Here is a 17,408-nt window from a genome sequence, read left to right as displayed (position 1 = left end):
TGCATGCATCAATTCCGATCCAAATAGAAACACTGTGTTATTGACATTGCTTTTGTCATTTTTATGTTTGGTTGTTAACTGACAATGTTAAGATGACGGCAAGCACCAAGACGTACACAACCAGCCACTTGTGTGAAAGTACTTAACTAGAAGATGCAGAATTTCTCGACCAACTGGTTTATCCTCTACATGTTAATGATCCTTGTAAATTTTCTACTATTCATGTATCTTATTGTTCTTAATTTAATCTGAATCGTTGATGAGTTTCTTGATAACTGAACAGATGTCTCTGTTTGAATATTTTTGGGGCATTTTTTCATCTGCATTATCATGGAATGTAGATCTTAACTTGTGATGTATCAGTAGATTTATTTTGTTGCCGATGAAAATTACTTTGTAAATCAAATGATACTTTTTCTATTTCTGCTGTACTAGTAATTCAGAATAAAAATCAAATCAAATCAAGGGATATATAGAACTTTGCAGATTGGTTTTCATTTCTTCAAAAAAACCCAGGCATGCATGTTCACTTTGCACTGTCTGTCAGCACACTCCCAAGACTCCCCCTCCAGTAGGAATTTGACTGCAAGGTAGAAGTTTGTGAAATAGCGCCACCACAGGCGAAACTGCACTATCCATTTCGCCATATGACACAGTGTTAAACCATACTCCCTCCATCACCCGTCTTGAAATGTTGGTTGTTTAACCCTTTTCTCCCCCCAGTTCCCTGTATACAGGTCCAACTTTACCATGGAAAACAATGGATTTGGGACAAACCATGGTGGTGAAAGGGTAAAGGTGTGATTTACCCCAGCTGCATGGACAAGGTGTGACATTGATTGGTCTAGGAGTTTGTCATCCTGTTTTCTCATCATCGAGAAGTGCACAGCTTGCTAAACATGGAGAACTTGGTGTCATAAAGTACTAAGTATTCTTTAATCTGCCAAGTCAAAAAATGTCACCTTTAAAAATGGGGAAACCGTTGAATACACTCAGTTCCTGTTTGATTTCACATCCTTCGTAGGGTGATTAGAAAACGGCAATTTTGTCATCCCTTATACTTGTTACATGTAAGTGCAGTATAGACAAGACTAAATAAAATATTCAAAGTTTGAAGTCTGTTGAAGATAACATTCCCTCCAGTTTTGCCATATTTCATACCAATGTCATGGAAAACACAAGGGGCAAAAATGACATGTATTAGTAACATGCACAACATCAACTAATGTGTTAGTTGTTTATTCATATCATGCTATGTCACAAAGAAACCAGTTACATTTTCCAGATCCATGATGGACTGTGGTTAAACCAAATTGGGAATAACAAATTTTAATTTGTTTTTCATCCGTAATATCTTACAAAAATGACACAGCCTTTTTTCAGATTTTTCCTTCATTTACCTTAAAAGACATCCAACTGTACTGACATAAAAGTGACAAAACAGGAATGTTGGCATTCAGCAGCAATGATGACATGCACCAACATGACGGCAATGACTTCACTGTTCAGAAATGTACAGTAGGTACATGTGATCTTACAGATATCGACATTTTCTGTCATGTTTGAACATTTTAAATTTTTCAGGGAATCGTGAAAAAGAAGGCTGGCTTAGCTAGTCTGGATCAACACATGCAAGAATGAGGAACAAAATCTTTTCTTATCGTTGTCTAATTTGTGATGCACCATCAATTTTGTAGAGCACAGTCAACGAGGACTGAAAAATGACAAGCAACAGAATGCCCTCCACAAAATGTTGAACTTTTAATGTCTGATATTGCAGTTGCTTCATCAAACTGCATTCACACTTGACCTTACAATTCATTCAGTATTGATATGTCTGTGACCTTTTGAGAAATGTATGGCATGTCTTTGGCAAAGGCATAAACAGTTTTGAAATTGGTTGGCTTCAGTTCCTTGGCAGGTACACAAGTAAATTCGTCACTTACTCAAAGGGGAAAACTCACTGCCTAGCCCCAAGTATACAGAAAAAAATGACAAAATGTACTATTGACTTGAAAAAAAACAATACACCAAATTCAATCCTTTGTATCACACAAATCTTAATACATTGTAGACAGTGACACAACCCCCATTTGCCATCAAGGAATGGTAAAACCCTACTGTTTTCTGCTACAAAGTTGGACTCCTACATTGACAAGAGGGATGAAAGGAGCAATATTCGAATTCAACACATCACTTGAAGATTCAGTGGCAAAATATACTGGATGAAAATTTCTGTAACTGAATATTGATATGTAAGAAAGATCTGCAATTCTGATATAATTTTTTTTCAGTTTGCAAACTTTGAGAATTCAGTGACCTTGTTCGGCATCTTGAAATATGCAGCCCCACTTTAAAAGTGCAACAGTCCTATTACACTATTTTCAACTATGTGGTTCAAACAAATTGATGTCTTGATAGGAGGCAACACATATACAAAACAGCATCAATGGCAAGAAAGCTACTTATTGAATCAAACAAACACAGCCCCTGCAATATATACATTGCTTAAATAAAACTGAATAAATTTCACCATATTTCAATATTGACATATCATCTTACCAAACCAATATACACATACCCTGTGGAGACCCTGTGTGTCCACACACATCAATATATAAATATTAAATACAAACATCCAACCATATCAATAAATCTGAACCAGTTTGAATCACTGAAATACTGATATATATTGCTGTCATTGCACTGATACACTTTCTAACCTGGCAAGCTTTCACGAAAACAAAAGTGCTGAGAGTCAATTACACAGAGGGCGCTGCCACAGAATGAAATGCCATTTTGAAACTGAGAGAGGCCATATCAACTTGTCAAATTATCCAGTTATTCTAAGAATGTGCTTATTTTTAAACCCCAAAACCACTTCTAAGTAAGCTAATTACACCTAACTACTTCCTGAAAGTAATTACTTCATGCTTTTTTCATTAACACAAGTTTAACTATTGAGAAACTTTTTCAGATTTTTTGTTGCTTACATCAGTTACAGTTTCTAGTGTGTTGAAATACCCAGTACTCAGCTTGTCAACATTGACTGTATATGTGTGTCCTACATAAGTATTGATAATCATGTTCAGGTCTGGACTTGAATTCAACCGTCAACCATAAAAAATGCACCACATACACTGAAACGCTGCATTCACGTGCCAAATACAGGGTATTTCAAAATAATGTCAAAAGACGACAAAGAAACTCCTGTTGATTCATGGAAAAAATGCTGAAAATGTTGCCACAACTTAGAGTTACCAAAGCTTTAATTAGGAAGTGATTTTTCACTATGCAGACACTAAATAAGACAGAAAGATTTATCCATGTGTGCATGCTCCTGCACTCTGCGACCTCCTATCATACGCCAGGGTGTAGGGTCAGAGGTCGTGAGGTTGCAGGGCACCTGCACAAAGCCAAATCTTTCAGTCTATTAAACACTGACTGTCATCTATTAGATAAGACACATCACATAGAAACTTCATGTGTGAATAACAGAATTTGATTTTGCCATTTTTTCTTGGTACTTAATCCAAGAGTACCAGACACCTCCGACTGTGTTCATGATGATTCCCGTGAGAATCATAAGCGTGGGTTCTACGCCCCAGAAGGTGAACATTCCAATTGCAGTTGTTATGATACCCTTGATAACGCCAACAAGGCTCGTGGTCAACGCAGAATTCAACGTGGTGCACAAAAACAGCGAATAGTTTAGCACGCAGCCCATCACGATGACGAGAAGGAACGCAGCTAGGAAGAGAGGGTTGGTGATTTCTGGGAATGTGAATGCTCTAAAGAGCTCTAGAGAGAGGAGATTGTACCCTAAGAGTAATGGAACACAGTTGACGCTGTTTACGAAGAGAACACCGAGCGCTGAAATCTCTCTTTCCATTCCTGTCTTCTGAATGAATAACAGATACAAGGCTTGTGAGAATACACTGGCCCCTCCGTAGATGTACGAGGCCAAGCTGAATTGGATGTCACCCATGCCTGTAAATTTGTGTAAACAAAAGTAAAATTATTTTCACTTCTCAAGTGTTTGTAAGACAAGTGTTTCTAAAACATTGATAATTTGTCAGTTGAGCGAATTTACATAGAAATCACTGGCAAATCAAAATTAAGTCCTGAACATTTGTAATTACACTTTCACAATAAATTGTTTCTTACATACACAGTTTCAAGAAAAAACTAATTCAGGGTACCTCAAAGCTTCATTATTGCATTAAATGCAAACTTCAGGGTACGTTTTTGAAAATTAAAAAGGAGTTACAAAGTTGACCTATCTAGTTTGGCATACCGGTATTTCATGAAAGATCGAAAAGCTTTGTTAAAATTACACCTATCTACCCAAATTTCAACTGAACTGCAACCCATAATGTTACAGCACTCATTGGCCCGAGTAACGATAAGTGGACTCAAACTTTTGGATGCAAAATGGATTTCCTAGGGTCTCTGGTCGGTACTTTAATATTAGCCCTACCACTAACCTTAATAACTCTCTAGGTCACTAGTGATTATGTAAAACCCTTCAGGCTGTGCATATAAAGATGGATTTTGTGTAAAAAAACCCCAGAAATATTGCTATAATTTACCTGCAATAATGCATCCAACTGTTATTAGCGTCACGGAGCAGGCGATAGCGACCGTAGGTGGACCTTTTTTGAGAATGAACGGCGCTATGAACAAATTTACCAGCGGCACGCACCGCTTGATGACGTTGTACATGGGAATGTTCATCGTGCCGAGTGCGCTCAAGGCAAACACCGAGTGGAAGGTGTAGAATACGGATGGAATCAGCAAGACTTTCCCGAGCTCCAGTGTATAGGCTGGAACGTTGACAATTTTGTTCCTTCGGAGGATTTCCAGAAGAGAAGCCGTGAACATCATCTGGCATAATATGATGAAGTTCGGGAACTGGAAGCTGTAGGTGCTGACGACCAGTTTATTGATGAAGGCCATCGAGCCCGAACACAAACCGTAGAATACTGCCGCGGTGACACTCATTTTGGCTGACTCAAGGTCAATGTTGCTTTCACATTCACTAGTGCTCATGAACAGAAGGGGCCGGGAAGATACCTGCACCGCTCAGCGTGTAGGTTCGTGGACGGTGGAGTGTTGCTAGGTCGTAAAGCCTGTCGGTTGAACGCACAGCGACCAAGCCAGAACCACACAAGCAAAGTGGTATCGTGGATTTGATATTGCAAATACTTACACGTGTACAGCTGAATGGGATTTACACATTATAACGACATGGCATCACCTGGTGTTTTACAAAAGGTCGCAATGGTGGCATATGACGGGCAGGCGGGTACCCGGCGGCACGGAGGCGTGGCGAGCTCACGACACGGCAGCCATATTTGAAGTTTACCCGGAAGTGGGGAGAAAGTGGGCGTGGCACTGGTTGCGGGCTTATCAATCTTCGGGACCTCGCGTGTAGAATTTGCAAGACTTGTACTGTCGCCTTGCAACACGTATATTAAGATTACTTACTGAAAAGCGAGAAAATTTATTAAATTTATATTGTTTAATTACTATCGGAAAAATCGTGCGTTAATGTTAGCACGAGGTATGCTTTCGTTAAGGTATATAGTCTGTTTTGTATAATTAGGCCCATGGGGTTTTTTATCCGATTGAAAACTTGAGAAACCCATGGAGTTGCCGTGTTTGAAGCAAACCAAACGAACAAGCACAGAATGTTGATTGATGAATTCGGCTGTGTAATTAAATACAGATTTAACTGGACATGAAAAACCGTAATCCGTTTTACAGTATACATTAGCTATTATAGGAAACGAGGTAGCAACGTTATTATTACGTTTATGGATGCTTCTAAAGCATTCGATCGAGTTAATCACTGGACACTCTTTAAAAAGCTGATCTCTAGAAATGTACCAATTCTTTTCGTAAGGTTTCTCCTTGTCTGGTACAGAACTCAGAATATTTTCATTCGTTGGGCCAATTGCCTATCTGACAGTTTTACAGTAGTCAATGGTGTTAAGCAGGGAGGAGTTTTATCTCCGAAGCTTTTCAATGTCTATGTTGATCATCTGAGTACAAGACTAGTTAATTCAAAAGTGGGATGTAACATAGGTGGTGTTTTCATAAATCACTTAATGTACGCTGATGATATCTGCTTGATCAGCCCTTCTGTCAAGGGAACTCAAAAACTGGTTGACATATGTAGCCACTATGGCGACCTGCATGACATTACTTTTAATACGAAGAAAACACAATGCATGTGTGTCATTTCAAAACGCACTCAGATTGTATACACTCCATCTGTTTATCTTAATGGTATGAAAATTACATTTGTAGCAAAGAAAAAGCATCTTGGGTATTTGGTGACGGACCAGTTTAGTGATAATGAGGACATTGAGCGTCAAAAGAGAGCATTATATGTATCTGCAAATATGCTTTTGAGAAAATTTTCATTATGTTCATTGAATGTAAAGTGTAATCTTTTCAAAGCATATTGTTACCAATTATATGGTGGTAATCTGTGGGTTAATTATACTGCTGGTGTCTTGAAAAAAGTGAAAGTTGGTTACAATAATGCAGCTCGCATTTTTTCTTGGCTATGAGAGACGCAGTAGTGCAAGCTCTATGTTTGTTTCTAATAGGATTGATAGTTTTGATGCTCTTTTACGAAAGCAAATGTATAGTCTGATGAAAAGAATATCTTACAGTGAAAATACAATTGTAAGAATGGTTAATGATGTACTGTTTTACAGTTCTGACTTGCGTAACCTGTGGAGAAAGTCGATCTTTCATGGTTAGTGAATGAATTTATATATGGATAGTATATCCAACACCATTTTTTTTGTATCACAGTATCTGTATTTCCTCTGTGTAATTTATATGGACTAATGTTGTCCGAAATAAACAAATGATAATAATGATAATGATAATAATAATCAATAATAACTATTAGTTAGTCAGCTGTGACTACTATACTGCTATTTCCGTTTCTAGCACGTACGTGCTAATATCTTGGACTGTCTATGGGCGCTGATTAGGGAGTCTTCAGTAATTACAGGGAGTTGCCTGGGGGAATGGGGTGTCGCTTTTTAAAAACCTGTGTTCGGGAGGAAGCTGATTTTAAAAACTTACCTTGAATCATCCATGTGATATTCCTGAATAGAAAAATTCCAGCAATATATACCAACTCTTTACAATACATGTACATAATTAACAAGCTGAATGAGATAATATACATCTTTCAGAGAAAGATTCTATGTTACATTTTCACGCTGTGAAAAATGTAAAAGAAAGCATGTGACTGCATTATGGAAATCAGCTTTCAGTATTGAATGATAAGTTTGATCTGAAACCACAGGGGACTCTTGCTTGTTGTTTATTTGTGTCTGTTTGTTTGTGTGTATGTGTTTGTGTTTGTTTATTTATTTTTAATAAAATAACAGCGAAAAGCTGTTTTGTTAATATTTGTCAATAAAGAGCAGTTTATTTATTTGTTTGTTTGTTTATATGTTTGTTTGTTTGTTTGTTTGTTTGTTGATACGTATTTCCGATGGTTAGGGTTAGGGTTAGGCTTAAGTTAGGGTTAGGGTTAGGGTTAGGCTTAAGTTAGGGTTAGGGTTAGGCTTAAGTTACGGTTAGGGTTAGACTTATTCACTCCCTCTATATATGTCTCAATATATAGAGGGAGTGAATAAGTCTAACCCTAACCCTAACCCTAACTTAAGCCTAACCCTAACCCTAACCATCGGAAATACGTATCAACAAACAAACAAACAAACAAATAAACAAACAAACAAATAAATAAACTGCTCTTTATTGACAAATATTAACAAAACAGCTTTTCGCTGTTATTTTATAAAAATAACAAATAAACAAACACAAACACATACACACAAACAAACAGACACAAATAAACAACAAGCACGAGTCCCCTGTGCTGAAACAAGAGAAAATAGTAGAAGAGCTTTGTTGTAATCTTTTTGCTATAAGCTTATGACTGACTATGACAGTCACTAAAAGGTGGACTAGAAAGCCATCGCTGGTGGCGGGATTGTCCTTTATCCTTCATATTCAAGTCTTAACAAGATACTTTAAAGGTATACAGTCACCTGTAAGTTAAATATGCCAATATAATGGTCAAAGGGGCGTTCCTTGGTATTCAAAATGCCCATGTGAGGGCGCTGTTTTTAATAAGCGGCCACTCTCTTAAAATCTGTGATTGGTTAGATTTCCTCTCTCCATGGTAACTGTGGCAAAGTTGGAACAGGTGACAGTATACCTTTAAAGGGAGGATGTCATCGGAACTGCGCGTGTACGACTTTCTTGTTTACAACGTATTTCATGCATGATACCTTGATGCATCACGTCAACAGAGCTGCAACATTTAAATTTCACGATATTCATTGTTAACAAACATGTTTTAACTTTCATCAGTCGCAGGCCCTGGCAACCTTTGAGCAGAGTTCCGACGACACCCTCCCTTTAAAGAGGTCTCGTGAAGAGTAAAACTGAAATTTTTATTGCTTGTTTATTAGTCCCCGCGGACACAGTCCGGCTGGGACTTATAGATTGGGTCCCGTCCGTCCGTCAGCAGCCGTTTCTCTGTCACCCCCGAGCCTATTTTTTCAATATGACATTAAACTGGTCCAATAATCAAATTATGTGCAAGGATTAACAGATTAAGTACTGTGGTATACATATGCACGTCAATTTCGCGATACGATCCAATATGGTCGCCGGGTGGCCATTTTGTTGCTAATTTTTCATGTTTTTGAACCATAACTCAACTATCCCTGACCCGATTTCGTTCAATGTTGGTACACGGATTAAGTACTGTGGCATATATATGCATGTCAATATAATTCATGCTACGATCCAATCTGGCCACCGGACGGCCATTTTGTTGTGATTTTTCATGTTTTTCAAAATGGCCAATAAATGAAGATCTTCCCAGAAAGTGGACCAAGTTTTTGAAAGCAAAGCGGGTTAATTTTACTCCCATAGCCACGAGCATACTTTGCTACAAAAATTTCACAGACGATTGTTTTGCCAACAGCATGGAATACGATCACGGATTTTCCAGAAAGTAAGCGTAGTGATTGGCTTGATTAGTTTGGTGGTGTACTTTTAGCCCACGAGTTCTACGAAACCGAAGCATTTCTATGTGGCTAAACCATGTGTTGCGCAACATCGTATAATGATGTACTTCGCAGCAAACGATATCAGACCGTTCACACTTGACGACCTATTCAGGGCACAAGTTCCAACTACAGACCTAAGCCTTCATTGCTGAAGAAATTCATCAGCTAAAATTATCTTAAACAGTCGCATTTAAAAACGTGAGCGATAGAATGTTTCATTAAAAAAAAATATGTGCTTTTGCTCGTCATGCGTGGCATGGCGGTAACTAGTCGTTTCGGCCTCTCAATTTCCAACCCGAAGTCATTTGGCACTGAAACCCAAGACGTTTTGGCATCTCTGTTTCAATATTTTTTTCAAACCGATTAGTAATTGACTGACCCGTCATATTCGTAAGTGTGACTTTGGCCAGTACTTTTATGTGTATTTTGCATGACTTTTGCCGTACCTTTTCCGCACCGTTTTCAAACTTTTGCAGAATCGGCCGTTACTGCTATTAATAAAGTAGTTTCACAATTTTTTTTTCTTATGGTTTGTTACCATGTTCTCACAAAGATTAAAGCATGTCCATGAAGAAAACATACATAGTTAACGGCACATTAACTGTATAGTTTTTAATTATTGTTGATACCATGATTTCAAAGAAACAAGTCATTGTTGATGACACGTTAGTCCCCACTTGTTAATGAGTACTTTGATTACAAGTCCTTAGACAGCATAGAGTCAAGTTCATTAATTGGGTCTAAGACTGAGAATGAGTTCCATTGTGGTGAAAACGTAAAACCGACGTGAGCTGCCACCCTAATTACAAAAAGTCATTAAATAAGTCAATAAGTAATTAATCGACAGGATATTGCCAAACATTTTTGCATTCTATAATAACTCTGACTGATTTTCACGTGTACCACAATCTCATAAATGATACCGCCAAGTGTCAATGTGTTGTATTGCAACACTGTGAGATCAACACCTGTAATTGGATGAAGTGTTTCTGGACAAATCACTCTAATTTCATTACATATGTAAATTAAATATTGATTAACATGATACTGCATTGTCTTTATTCAATACTAAAGCAATGTGAGCTCAACATCTGTACCAAGTTTCATGAAATTTGATGAACCATTTCTCGCCATATCAGCTTAATTATCAAAATTCATTAAATATGCAAATCAGCAGTTAATTGACATGATACTTCCACATACCTTTACATGCCATAACACTACTGGAAGATCAACATCTGAACCATATTTCATCAAATTTGATACAGCATTTAGCAAATTAGCAATCATTTGACATGATACTGCTTAATGTCTTCGCACAGTATCACAGTACTGAAAGATAAACATCTGAACCAAGTGTCATCAAATTTGATGCCGTATTTCTGCACATAGCCCACTAATTAGAAAAGTTCATTAAATATGCAAATTAGCAATTAATGTGAATGACACTGATAAATGTCTTCATTCAAATGTTAAAGCAATGTGAGCTCAACATTTGTATTAAGTTTCATGAAATTTGATGAATAATTTCTTAACATATCAGTCTAATTAAGAAAATTTATTAAATATGCATATCAGCAGTTAATTGAAATGATACTACAACATATCAATGCACACCATTACATCACCAAAAGATCAACATCTGTGCCACGTTTTATCAAATTTGATGCAACATTTCTAAACATATCACTCTTACTTCAAAAATCCATCAAATATGCAAATTAGCAATTAATTGACATGATACAGTTTAATGTCTTCATACAGCATTACAGTACAGAGTGATCAAGATCTGTAAGATGTTTCATCAAGTTTCATGCAGTAGCTCTGGAGATAGCCCACTAATTACGAAAGTTCATTAAATATGCAAATTAGCACTTAACTTGCATGACAGAGCTCTGTGTGACAAACATCTCTACAGAATTTCATGAAATTTAGTGCAGCCACTCTAGAAACAGAGCTCAATAAAATGACTGTCACAGGGCCATATTGGATTGGATTGCAAAACAAATTGACGTGCAAATGAATGACATGAGTAATCCTTGTACTAAGTTTGAATTAAATCGCTCCAGGCATCTCTGAGATATCTATGTGAATGGACAGACGCACGCACGGACGCACAGACATGACCAAACCGATAAGTCCCCCTGGATGGTGTCCGTTGGGACTAAAAAACTCATTTCAAGATTCTTTCCACCATGTAGGCACATAGAGTTTTCAAATACTGGTGAAGAAAATACAGCTTAGATTTTTAGAATAAAATTAAATTTTTAATAATCAATTCAAAACCACGTGAAATTAAGTGATCATCTTATTTTGCAAGCAAAAAATTTTCTAATTTGTATAGGTTATGTGAATGACTTATTTTCTGAGGCTTTGAAATTGGCCCAAAACCCGAAGAAACACAGGACTGATGTTCTGAGGGTTGAAGACCCACCGTTCCTTGCTGCAGCTATTTTCAGACCTGACAAAGAAACAGTCATTGCCGAACACTGTCGACACGTTTTTGTGAAAATTACATGTAATTAAACTTAAAAGACGGAGTTTGATACACAACTGTTGTATAAAACTCTTTTATTCAAGCATTAAAATTGCATTATTTTTACAAAGCTGACAATAAACAGCTGTCTCATAATAACGCAGGCTACCTTGTTGTTCAATTGACGTTACATGACCATTCTGTGGGTACAATCAGTGGTTTCCCCATTTCTTTGTCGACTGAAACTCAGTGTTCACAGAAAAGGTCAATGAAGTTTAAAAATACCGAGTTATTCAATAACAAAACAGATTCACCTTGAGTATGATTTAACACTACTACTTATGCAGAATGTATCAATGTAGTTCTGGAAGATTTTTCTCAGCAACGAGAAACCCTTTAAAAACAAAATTATCTTCTTCACCTGGTGGTGGAAAGTGTGCCCTGATACAAGACATAGCACAGGCTGGTAGTACAGGCCCGTTGTCTTTACCAAGGAACTTCCAGCACCAACGGACAAACTGTCTGTACGCAATGTGTCTGTATTTGGCATCCTGGGGTCCATTGAATGCCTCCCCTTTGTACTGGTACTTGTATGTTAGCCACGCCACCTCCAATGCATCTGGATAAAGGCACACTGCATGCATTCCAGGATGGTCTGTAATACAGGTCAATGCTCCACTACATTGCCCCTCCCCTTTCATCCTTCTATCCACCACTTGCGGAATTTCAGCACAGCAAACACACTCTACAGCTGTGGGCATTGTTTGGCAGTGGTTGCACATGCACCTGTGAAAATAGCACGAGACTGGGCTTCAGAACTTCAGTTTCATCATTTACAGTATAGAGAAGATGAGCAAACCTGAAGGATGTTGCCATGGCAATCCCTATTGGTATGTGTGCACAGTAGCCATTGTACAAACAACAGCACAATTATTAAAGAACTGGAAACCTGTGTACTACGTTTTGAAAGTCCCATGAGCTGCAACTTTTCACATTTTGGTCATGATTTTCATTTCAGCACAAATTAGCACAAATAACAAGCACGTGCTGGATCAAGTATGGGTGGCCCATACGCCTACATGTATATGATTTAAAAAATACTGAGCCAGGATTATTCCCACGAAATGTGCAACGCCAAGTACTTTGGCAAACCCCTCTTTCACAACTGACAATTTTTGACAAGGATCTACGACAATACACGAAAAGTTATGTGAATGGTGCAGCGGGGGAATATATAGCAAGATATAGAGTTCAACACACTATGGCTTACGTAACCATGGACGCATGTGGAGGTTGCCAGGAAATACAATTTTACTGATGGCGCGCTGGACGCTGATTGGCTTATGATAGGAAAATATCATGGTATAGCGTCGCCAATTTTGGAAATGACCCGGACTGCACATACACGTACACGTGTCCCAACAACACGAAGACATCGGCCACACAGTAATCAGTATGGTACACCGTGTTACTTCCCAGGTTTTTAGGGTGGGACCCCTTCGCGTTGTTTTCTTAATGTTCCAATTAAACCACAAAAAACATAAACTATGGTACCAAAAAGTTGAAATTGACATGCGTATAACATGTATACAAGCATATACCGATTAAGTATTTGACTGTGAAGAGTATGTATGCAATGGCATATGCTTTGTTGCAACTGGCCGACTTCTCCTGGCCGATCTCTCCTAGAGGCCGCGTTGGTTGACGAGGAAACTGGCCGACTCTCTGGTTTACCGTGAAAATTACCGGAAGAAACCCACAAGTGCCAAGACAACTTGTTCCCCGTACAAATATAAAGACGAAAAACAACTGACGGTGACTTTCCTCATCGCCCCTTTTTATCCCTCATGTGTTCCTGACTATGAACAATTTGTTAAAATGCGAAGAATCCATGTTTCTTTGAGAGAGAGTTTTACACAGCATCTTACCATTCTGGTAGCCTTGCTGGGTCAAGCCGCCATACTAGATCGGGTCGTTGTGGTGCAATGCTTTGGGGATCTTCTACGGCATCTGGTTCATACATGTACGGACCGACGTACATGACTTCTTCTACTTCTTCTTCTTCTTCATCTCCTGGCATTTGTTCGTCCTCAGAGCTCGAATAAACACTGCCTTGGTCGTGGTACTTGACAGAAGCCACCATCATGTTTCAGGCAAGCACAGATAGGCTGATCTGTAACAGAGGTCACACATCCGGGTTTGATTTTTTCGCGGGAAAATGTGACTAAGCTTCTGGAAAATGCACTTTTTTCAGTAAATACACACTTAAACCAATTATCTATGGGTTGAGAACACCACCAAAATTATCTTGAAATCTTTATTACAACTTAGCTCATCATTATTATACAATTATTTGGTAATTTAGTGATAATTATATCAGTATTTGGCCTTTATTATGCAATTATTTGATCATTATTTGGATATTATTATCACATGATAATGAACGTATTTGGTAATTTGGTTGTTATGACATTATTCGGCATTGACGTCTTGACTTGGAACATATCTCATAATTATTATGATGCCATTATTTGGTGATTTGGCAATTTTCATGTCATTATTTGGTCTTTATTATGAGATTATATGGTTATGATTACATTGTCTTGATATTATCTCGACGTTATTATGAAATTATTAGGTAAATTCAATTGTTTTGCCATTATTCGGCATTGATGTCTTCATTTGAAACTTATTTCATCATTATCATGCCATTATTTGGTGATTTGGTCATTTTAATGATGAAATAAGTTTAAAGAAAGATTTAAAGATAATTTTGGCGGTGTTAATGTTCTCCCCCCATAATTATCCGCTGTAAATTTTTTGCTTGTGCCTTTCCATGCATTATAAACAAGTGAAAATCACCTTTTCAGCGATTTTATTTTTACTCTTCACAAGACCTTTCCACTGGTATTAAAACAACATTGACATGTAAGCTTATAGCCTACGTATATCGTGGCGCCATCTGATTAAAATCAGATGTAGAGTAAGGCGACGTCTACTTACGCGTACGCGATATTCTCTTGCTGTCGCCTCTCTACATTTGACTATGACAGCAAGAGAATACCGCGTACGCGTAAGTAGACGTCGCCGTATTCTACATTTGATTTTAATCAGATTGATCGTGGTGCAAAATGTCTGAACCCACAGTGACGTAAGGTGGATCAAGTTTAGAAGATTGGACAGAGGGGAGGGTCACGTTCTAGAGGGTATGAGAGTGACAGGGTAGCTGCGGTAATTGCAGCCCACGGGCCTTCGTTTGCGGCCTGGGCTGATTAGCCAACGCGGCAAACAAAGGCCCGTGGGCTGCAATTATTGCAGCTTGTGACAGGGTTTATATTTTACAGAACAGGTTTGACCTGAATTTCCCCGGTGTACCTCCCCACACCAGCTACCAGACAGCATATGTGTGACGTTCTTGTTTTTTAGACCACAGTTACTGCATAGTTCACAACTTGCCCTAGACATCTTGCAAGTGAAATTGATACATCTTTGATTTGCCTTCTTAACTGTCACCACTATTCATTACCCTACTTCAGATTGCTTACAGAAATCCGCAAACAAAATTTCAAAAAAAATCCATCAGGTCCTTCAAAAAGTCCTCTGATAATGAAATCTTTCATGAAGACAAGAGATGTAAAAGATGGATCATTTCATCAAATCAGACGTTACTTAGATAAGTGATGTAATCCATCATCGGCGACAAACAAATACAGTATTCTAAAATCTTATTCGCAGAAAAACACGACAAATTCCCATTTTAGCGGAGAAAATCCAGTACATCGGACGCCAATATACATGGTTACAAACTTCACCACTCTAAATGAAGAGTAACTTACCCGCACTCCATCATGCAAGTATTTAATCAACGTTCTGCAGACAGAACACCTCCAACATTACTCTCCTCTCGTCTAGTCAAAAGAATGGTATTTGTAGACACTTGTACGTGGCCCACAAGCAGCATGTTACAACCCTCTACCCTGCAGTAGTGGTAGTTAGACTTATCACGATAATGAACTCCTAAAGTCTCATCTTTTTAATAATGAACACGCCGCTATTCCTCTGCCATTGGCTGATTTCAAGTTCTCTGCCGGCACGATTATTAAGTAGTTACCCTAACAACAATCAGACCGTCTCTTTGTATGCATACGCTCATCGGAATGCGACAAAGTCATTCATAAACATGTGCTTTTTTCGAGAACTACTCCATATAGGACTACTAAAACAACTATTAACTAATCCTTAATATTTTACCACACCTATTGCATCACACGTCTACTACCTGTATACTTGCTTAGAGCAACCACAGACAGGGAGGGGAGCAGCTCACTGCTCATCCGCTAAGCTTAACCTTTCGCCTGTCCAACTTGCTCACACAATACATGTCCATGATTCATATGCTAGAAGGTATCGTGATTTGCCAAATGCTACTTCTTCCAGTATTAGCAACCAGCACAAATGTAATATCAAACACTGAAACAGGCTATTAAGGGACTGGTCAGTTTCTTCAGCCTGGGGGGGGCGGTGGATTCATGGGGGGGGGTCACCCTGTTTTTGACTTTGGTGATAGGGGGGTCACCATGTTTTGAAATGCCCAATAGGGGGGGTCAGTGTGTTTTTGAATTTTGACACAGGCTCATCATTGCCTAAAATGCTAGTGTCAGCCACAAAATTTATCATTCAGTTGTATTTTTCGGCGCGCCCTTCGGGTGCGTAACTTTAATAATCAGTCATATTTTTCAGCACGCCCAACTTTAACATATCAAGCATACATACATCAGAGATATCTGTATGTTCAATATTTTTCAGCGTGCTCTTCAAGCTCATTACTTTAATATATCATACATGTTTCTGCATGCCCTTCAGGTGCATGACTTTAATATAAGGCATATATATCAGAGATATCAGGATGTTTCATATTTTTTGGCGCGCCCTTCGGGCGCCATACTTTCAGAGATATCTTGATGTTTGCTAAGTGAAAGTGTACCATTATGAAATCTACATTTCATATGGAAAGGATGACAAATTCCTGATACTTTTCTGTTCTCTCTGTGAGAATTCAGTATGAGAAAGCAACATGCACAAATATTTCACAATATATATTTGATACAGTGACTTATTTTAGAGATAGAAAAATGACAAGATATCTTTCCTTCTCATTGATGCAATTATTTCCTTTGTTTCATAGGTTTTCTGTAGAAAGATGCTTTTTTATGAACAAAATAACAGTTAAAAAAGGCAGTTTTTGTCATTATTAGCTGTGCTTTTATGGTTTCAATGTTACACAAGAAAAGGTCCTCTCAGACACTGTACATATCAGATTTGGCTAAAAAAGCTCTCTATGGCTCCTCAGTAGATTTAATTGGATGGTTGGCAAGTCTTAACACCCATCAAAGTTTTTGATTCACTGCTTTTTCCTCTTTGATATTAATGATTGACATCCATTTCTGTACAACAGTTCAGGACATCTGGTTAAGCAGAGAAAGTGTGAAATACATTCACAGCTCATTCAAAATACAGCTCATTCAAAATGTACTGTATTTAAACTTTAAGATTGACACTTTGAAATTCCTATCTTACATGTACAACTGACATGTCAACAATTTCACTAAACATAGAATGACTATTTAAAATATAAATATATGTAAAATGTAAAATATAATATATATATATATATATATATATATATATATATATATATATATATAATTTATGTCCATCTTTTGTTTACCTTTGTCGCGCCCGGGGGGGGGGTCACCCTGTTTTAGAAATTTGGAATAGGGGGGTCACCCTGTTTTCAAAATTTGGAATAGGGG

The 17,408-nt window shown here is 37.9% G+C and overlaps 2 protein-coding genes across 2 annotated transcripts; both read right to left on the bottom strand.

The window, feature by feature from the left end:
* Window positions 1-1,221: 1,221 nt before the first annotated feature.
* On the bottom strand, window positions 1,222-5,376 carry LOC139122782 (uncharacterized). Its single transcript, XM_070688488.1, has 2 exons — window positions 4,593-5,376; window positions 1,222-3,990 (listed from the first exon to the last, which is right to left on the bottom strand). The coding sequence occupies exons 1-2, from the start codon at window positions 5,050-5,052 to the stop codon at window positions 3,482-3,484; spliced, it is 969 nt and encodes a 322-aa protein (XP_070544589.1). The 5' UTR covers window positions 5,053-5,376; the 3' UTR covers window positions 1,222-3,481.
* A 6,297-nt stretch (window positions 5,377-11,673) lies between these two features.
* LOC139122780 (uncharacterized) lies at window positions 11,674-13,756 on the bottom strand. The gene is made up of 2 exons (XM_070688487.1): window positions 13,524-13,756; window positions 11,674-12,381 (listed from the first exon to the last, which is right to left on the bottom strand). The coding sequence occupies exons 1-2, from the start codon at window positions 13,739-13,741 to the stop codon at window positions 11,949-11,951; spliced, it is 651 nt and encodes a 216-aa protein (XP_070544588.1). The 5' UTR covers window positions 13,742-13,756; the 3' UTR covers window positions 11,674-11,948.
* Window positions 13,757-17,408: the final 3,652 nt, after the last annotated feature.

The sequence above is a fragment of the Ptychodera flava genome, chromosome 22, assembly GCF_041260155.1.
Source record: "Ptychodera flava strain L36383 chromosome 22, AS_Pfla_20210202, whole genome shotgun sequence".
In the NCBI taxonomy this organism is placed as follows: domain Eukaryota; kingdom Metazoa; phylum Hemichordata; class Enteropneusta; family Ptychoderidae; genus Ptychodera; species Ptychodera flava.
This window is presented reverse-complemented; position numbering and strand designations above follow the sequence as displayed.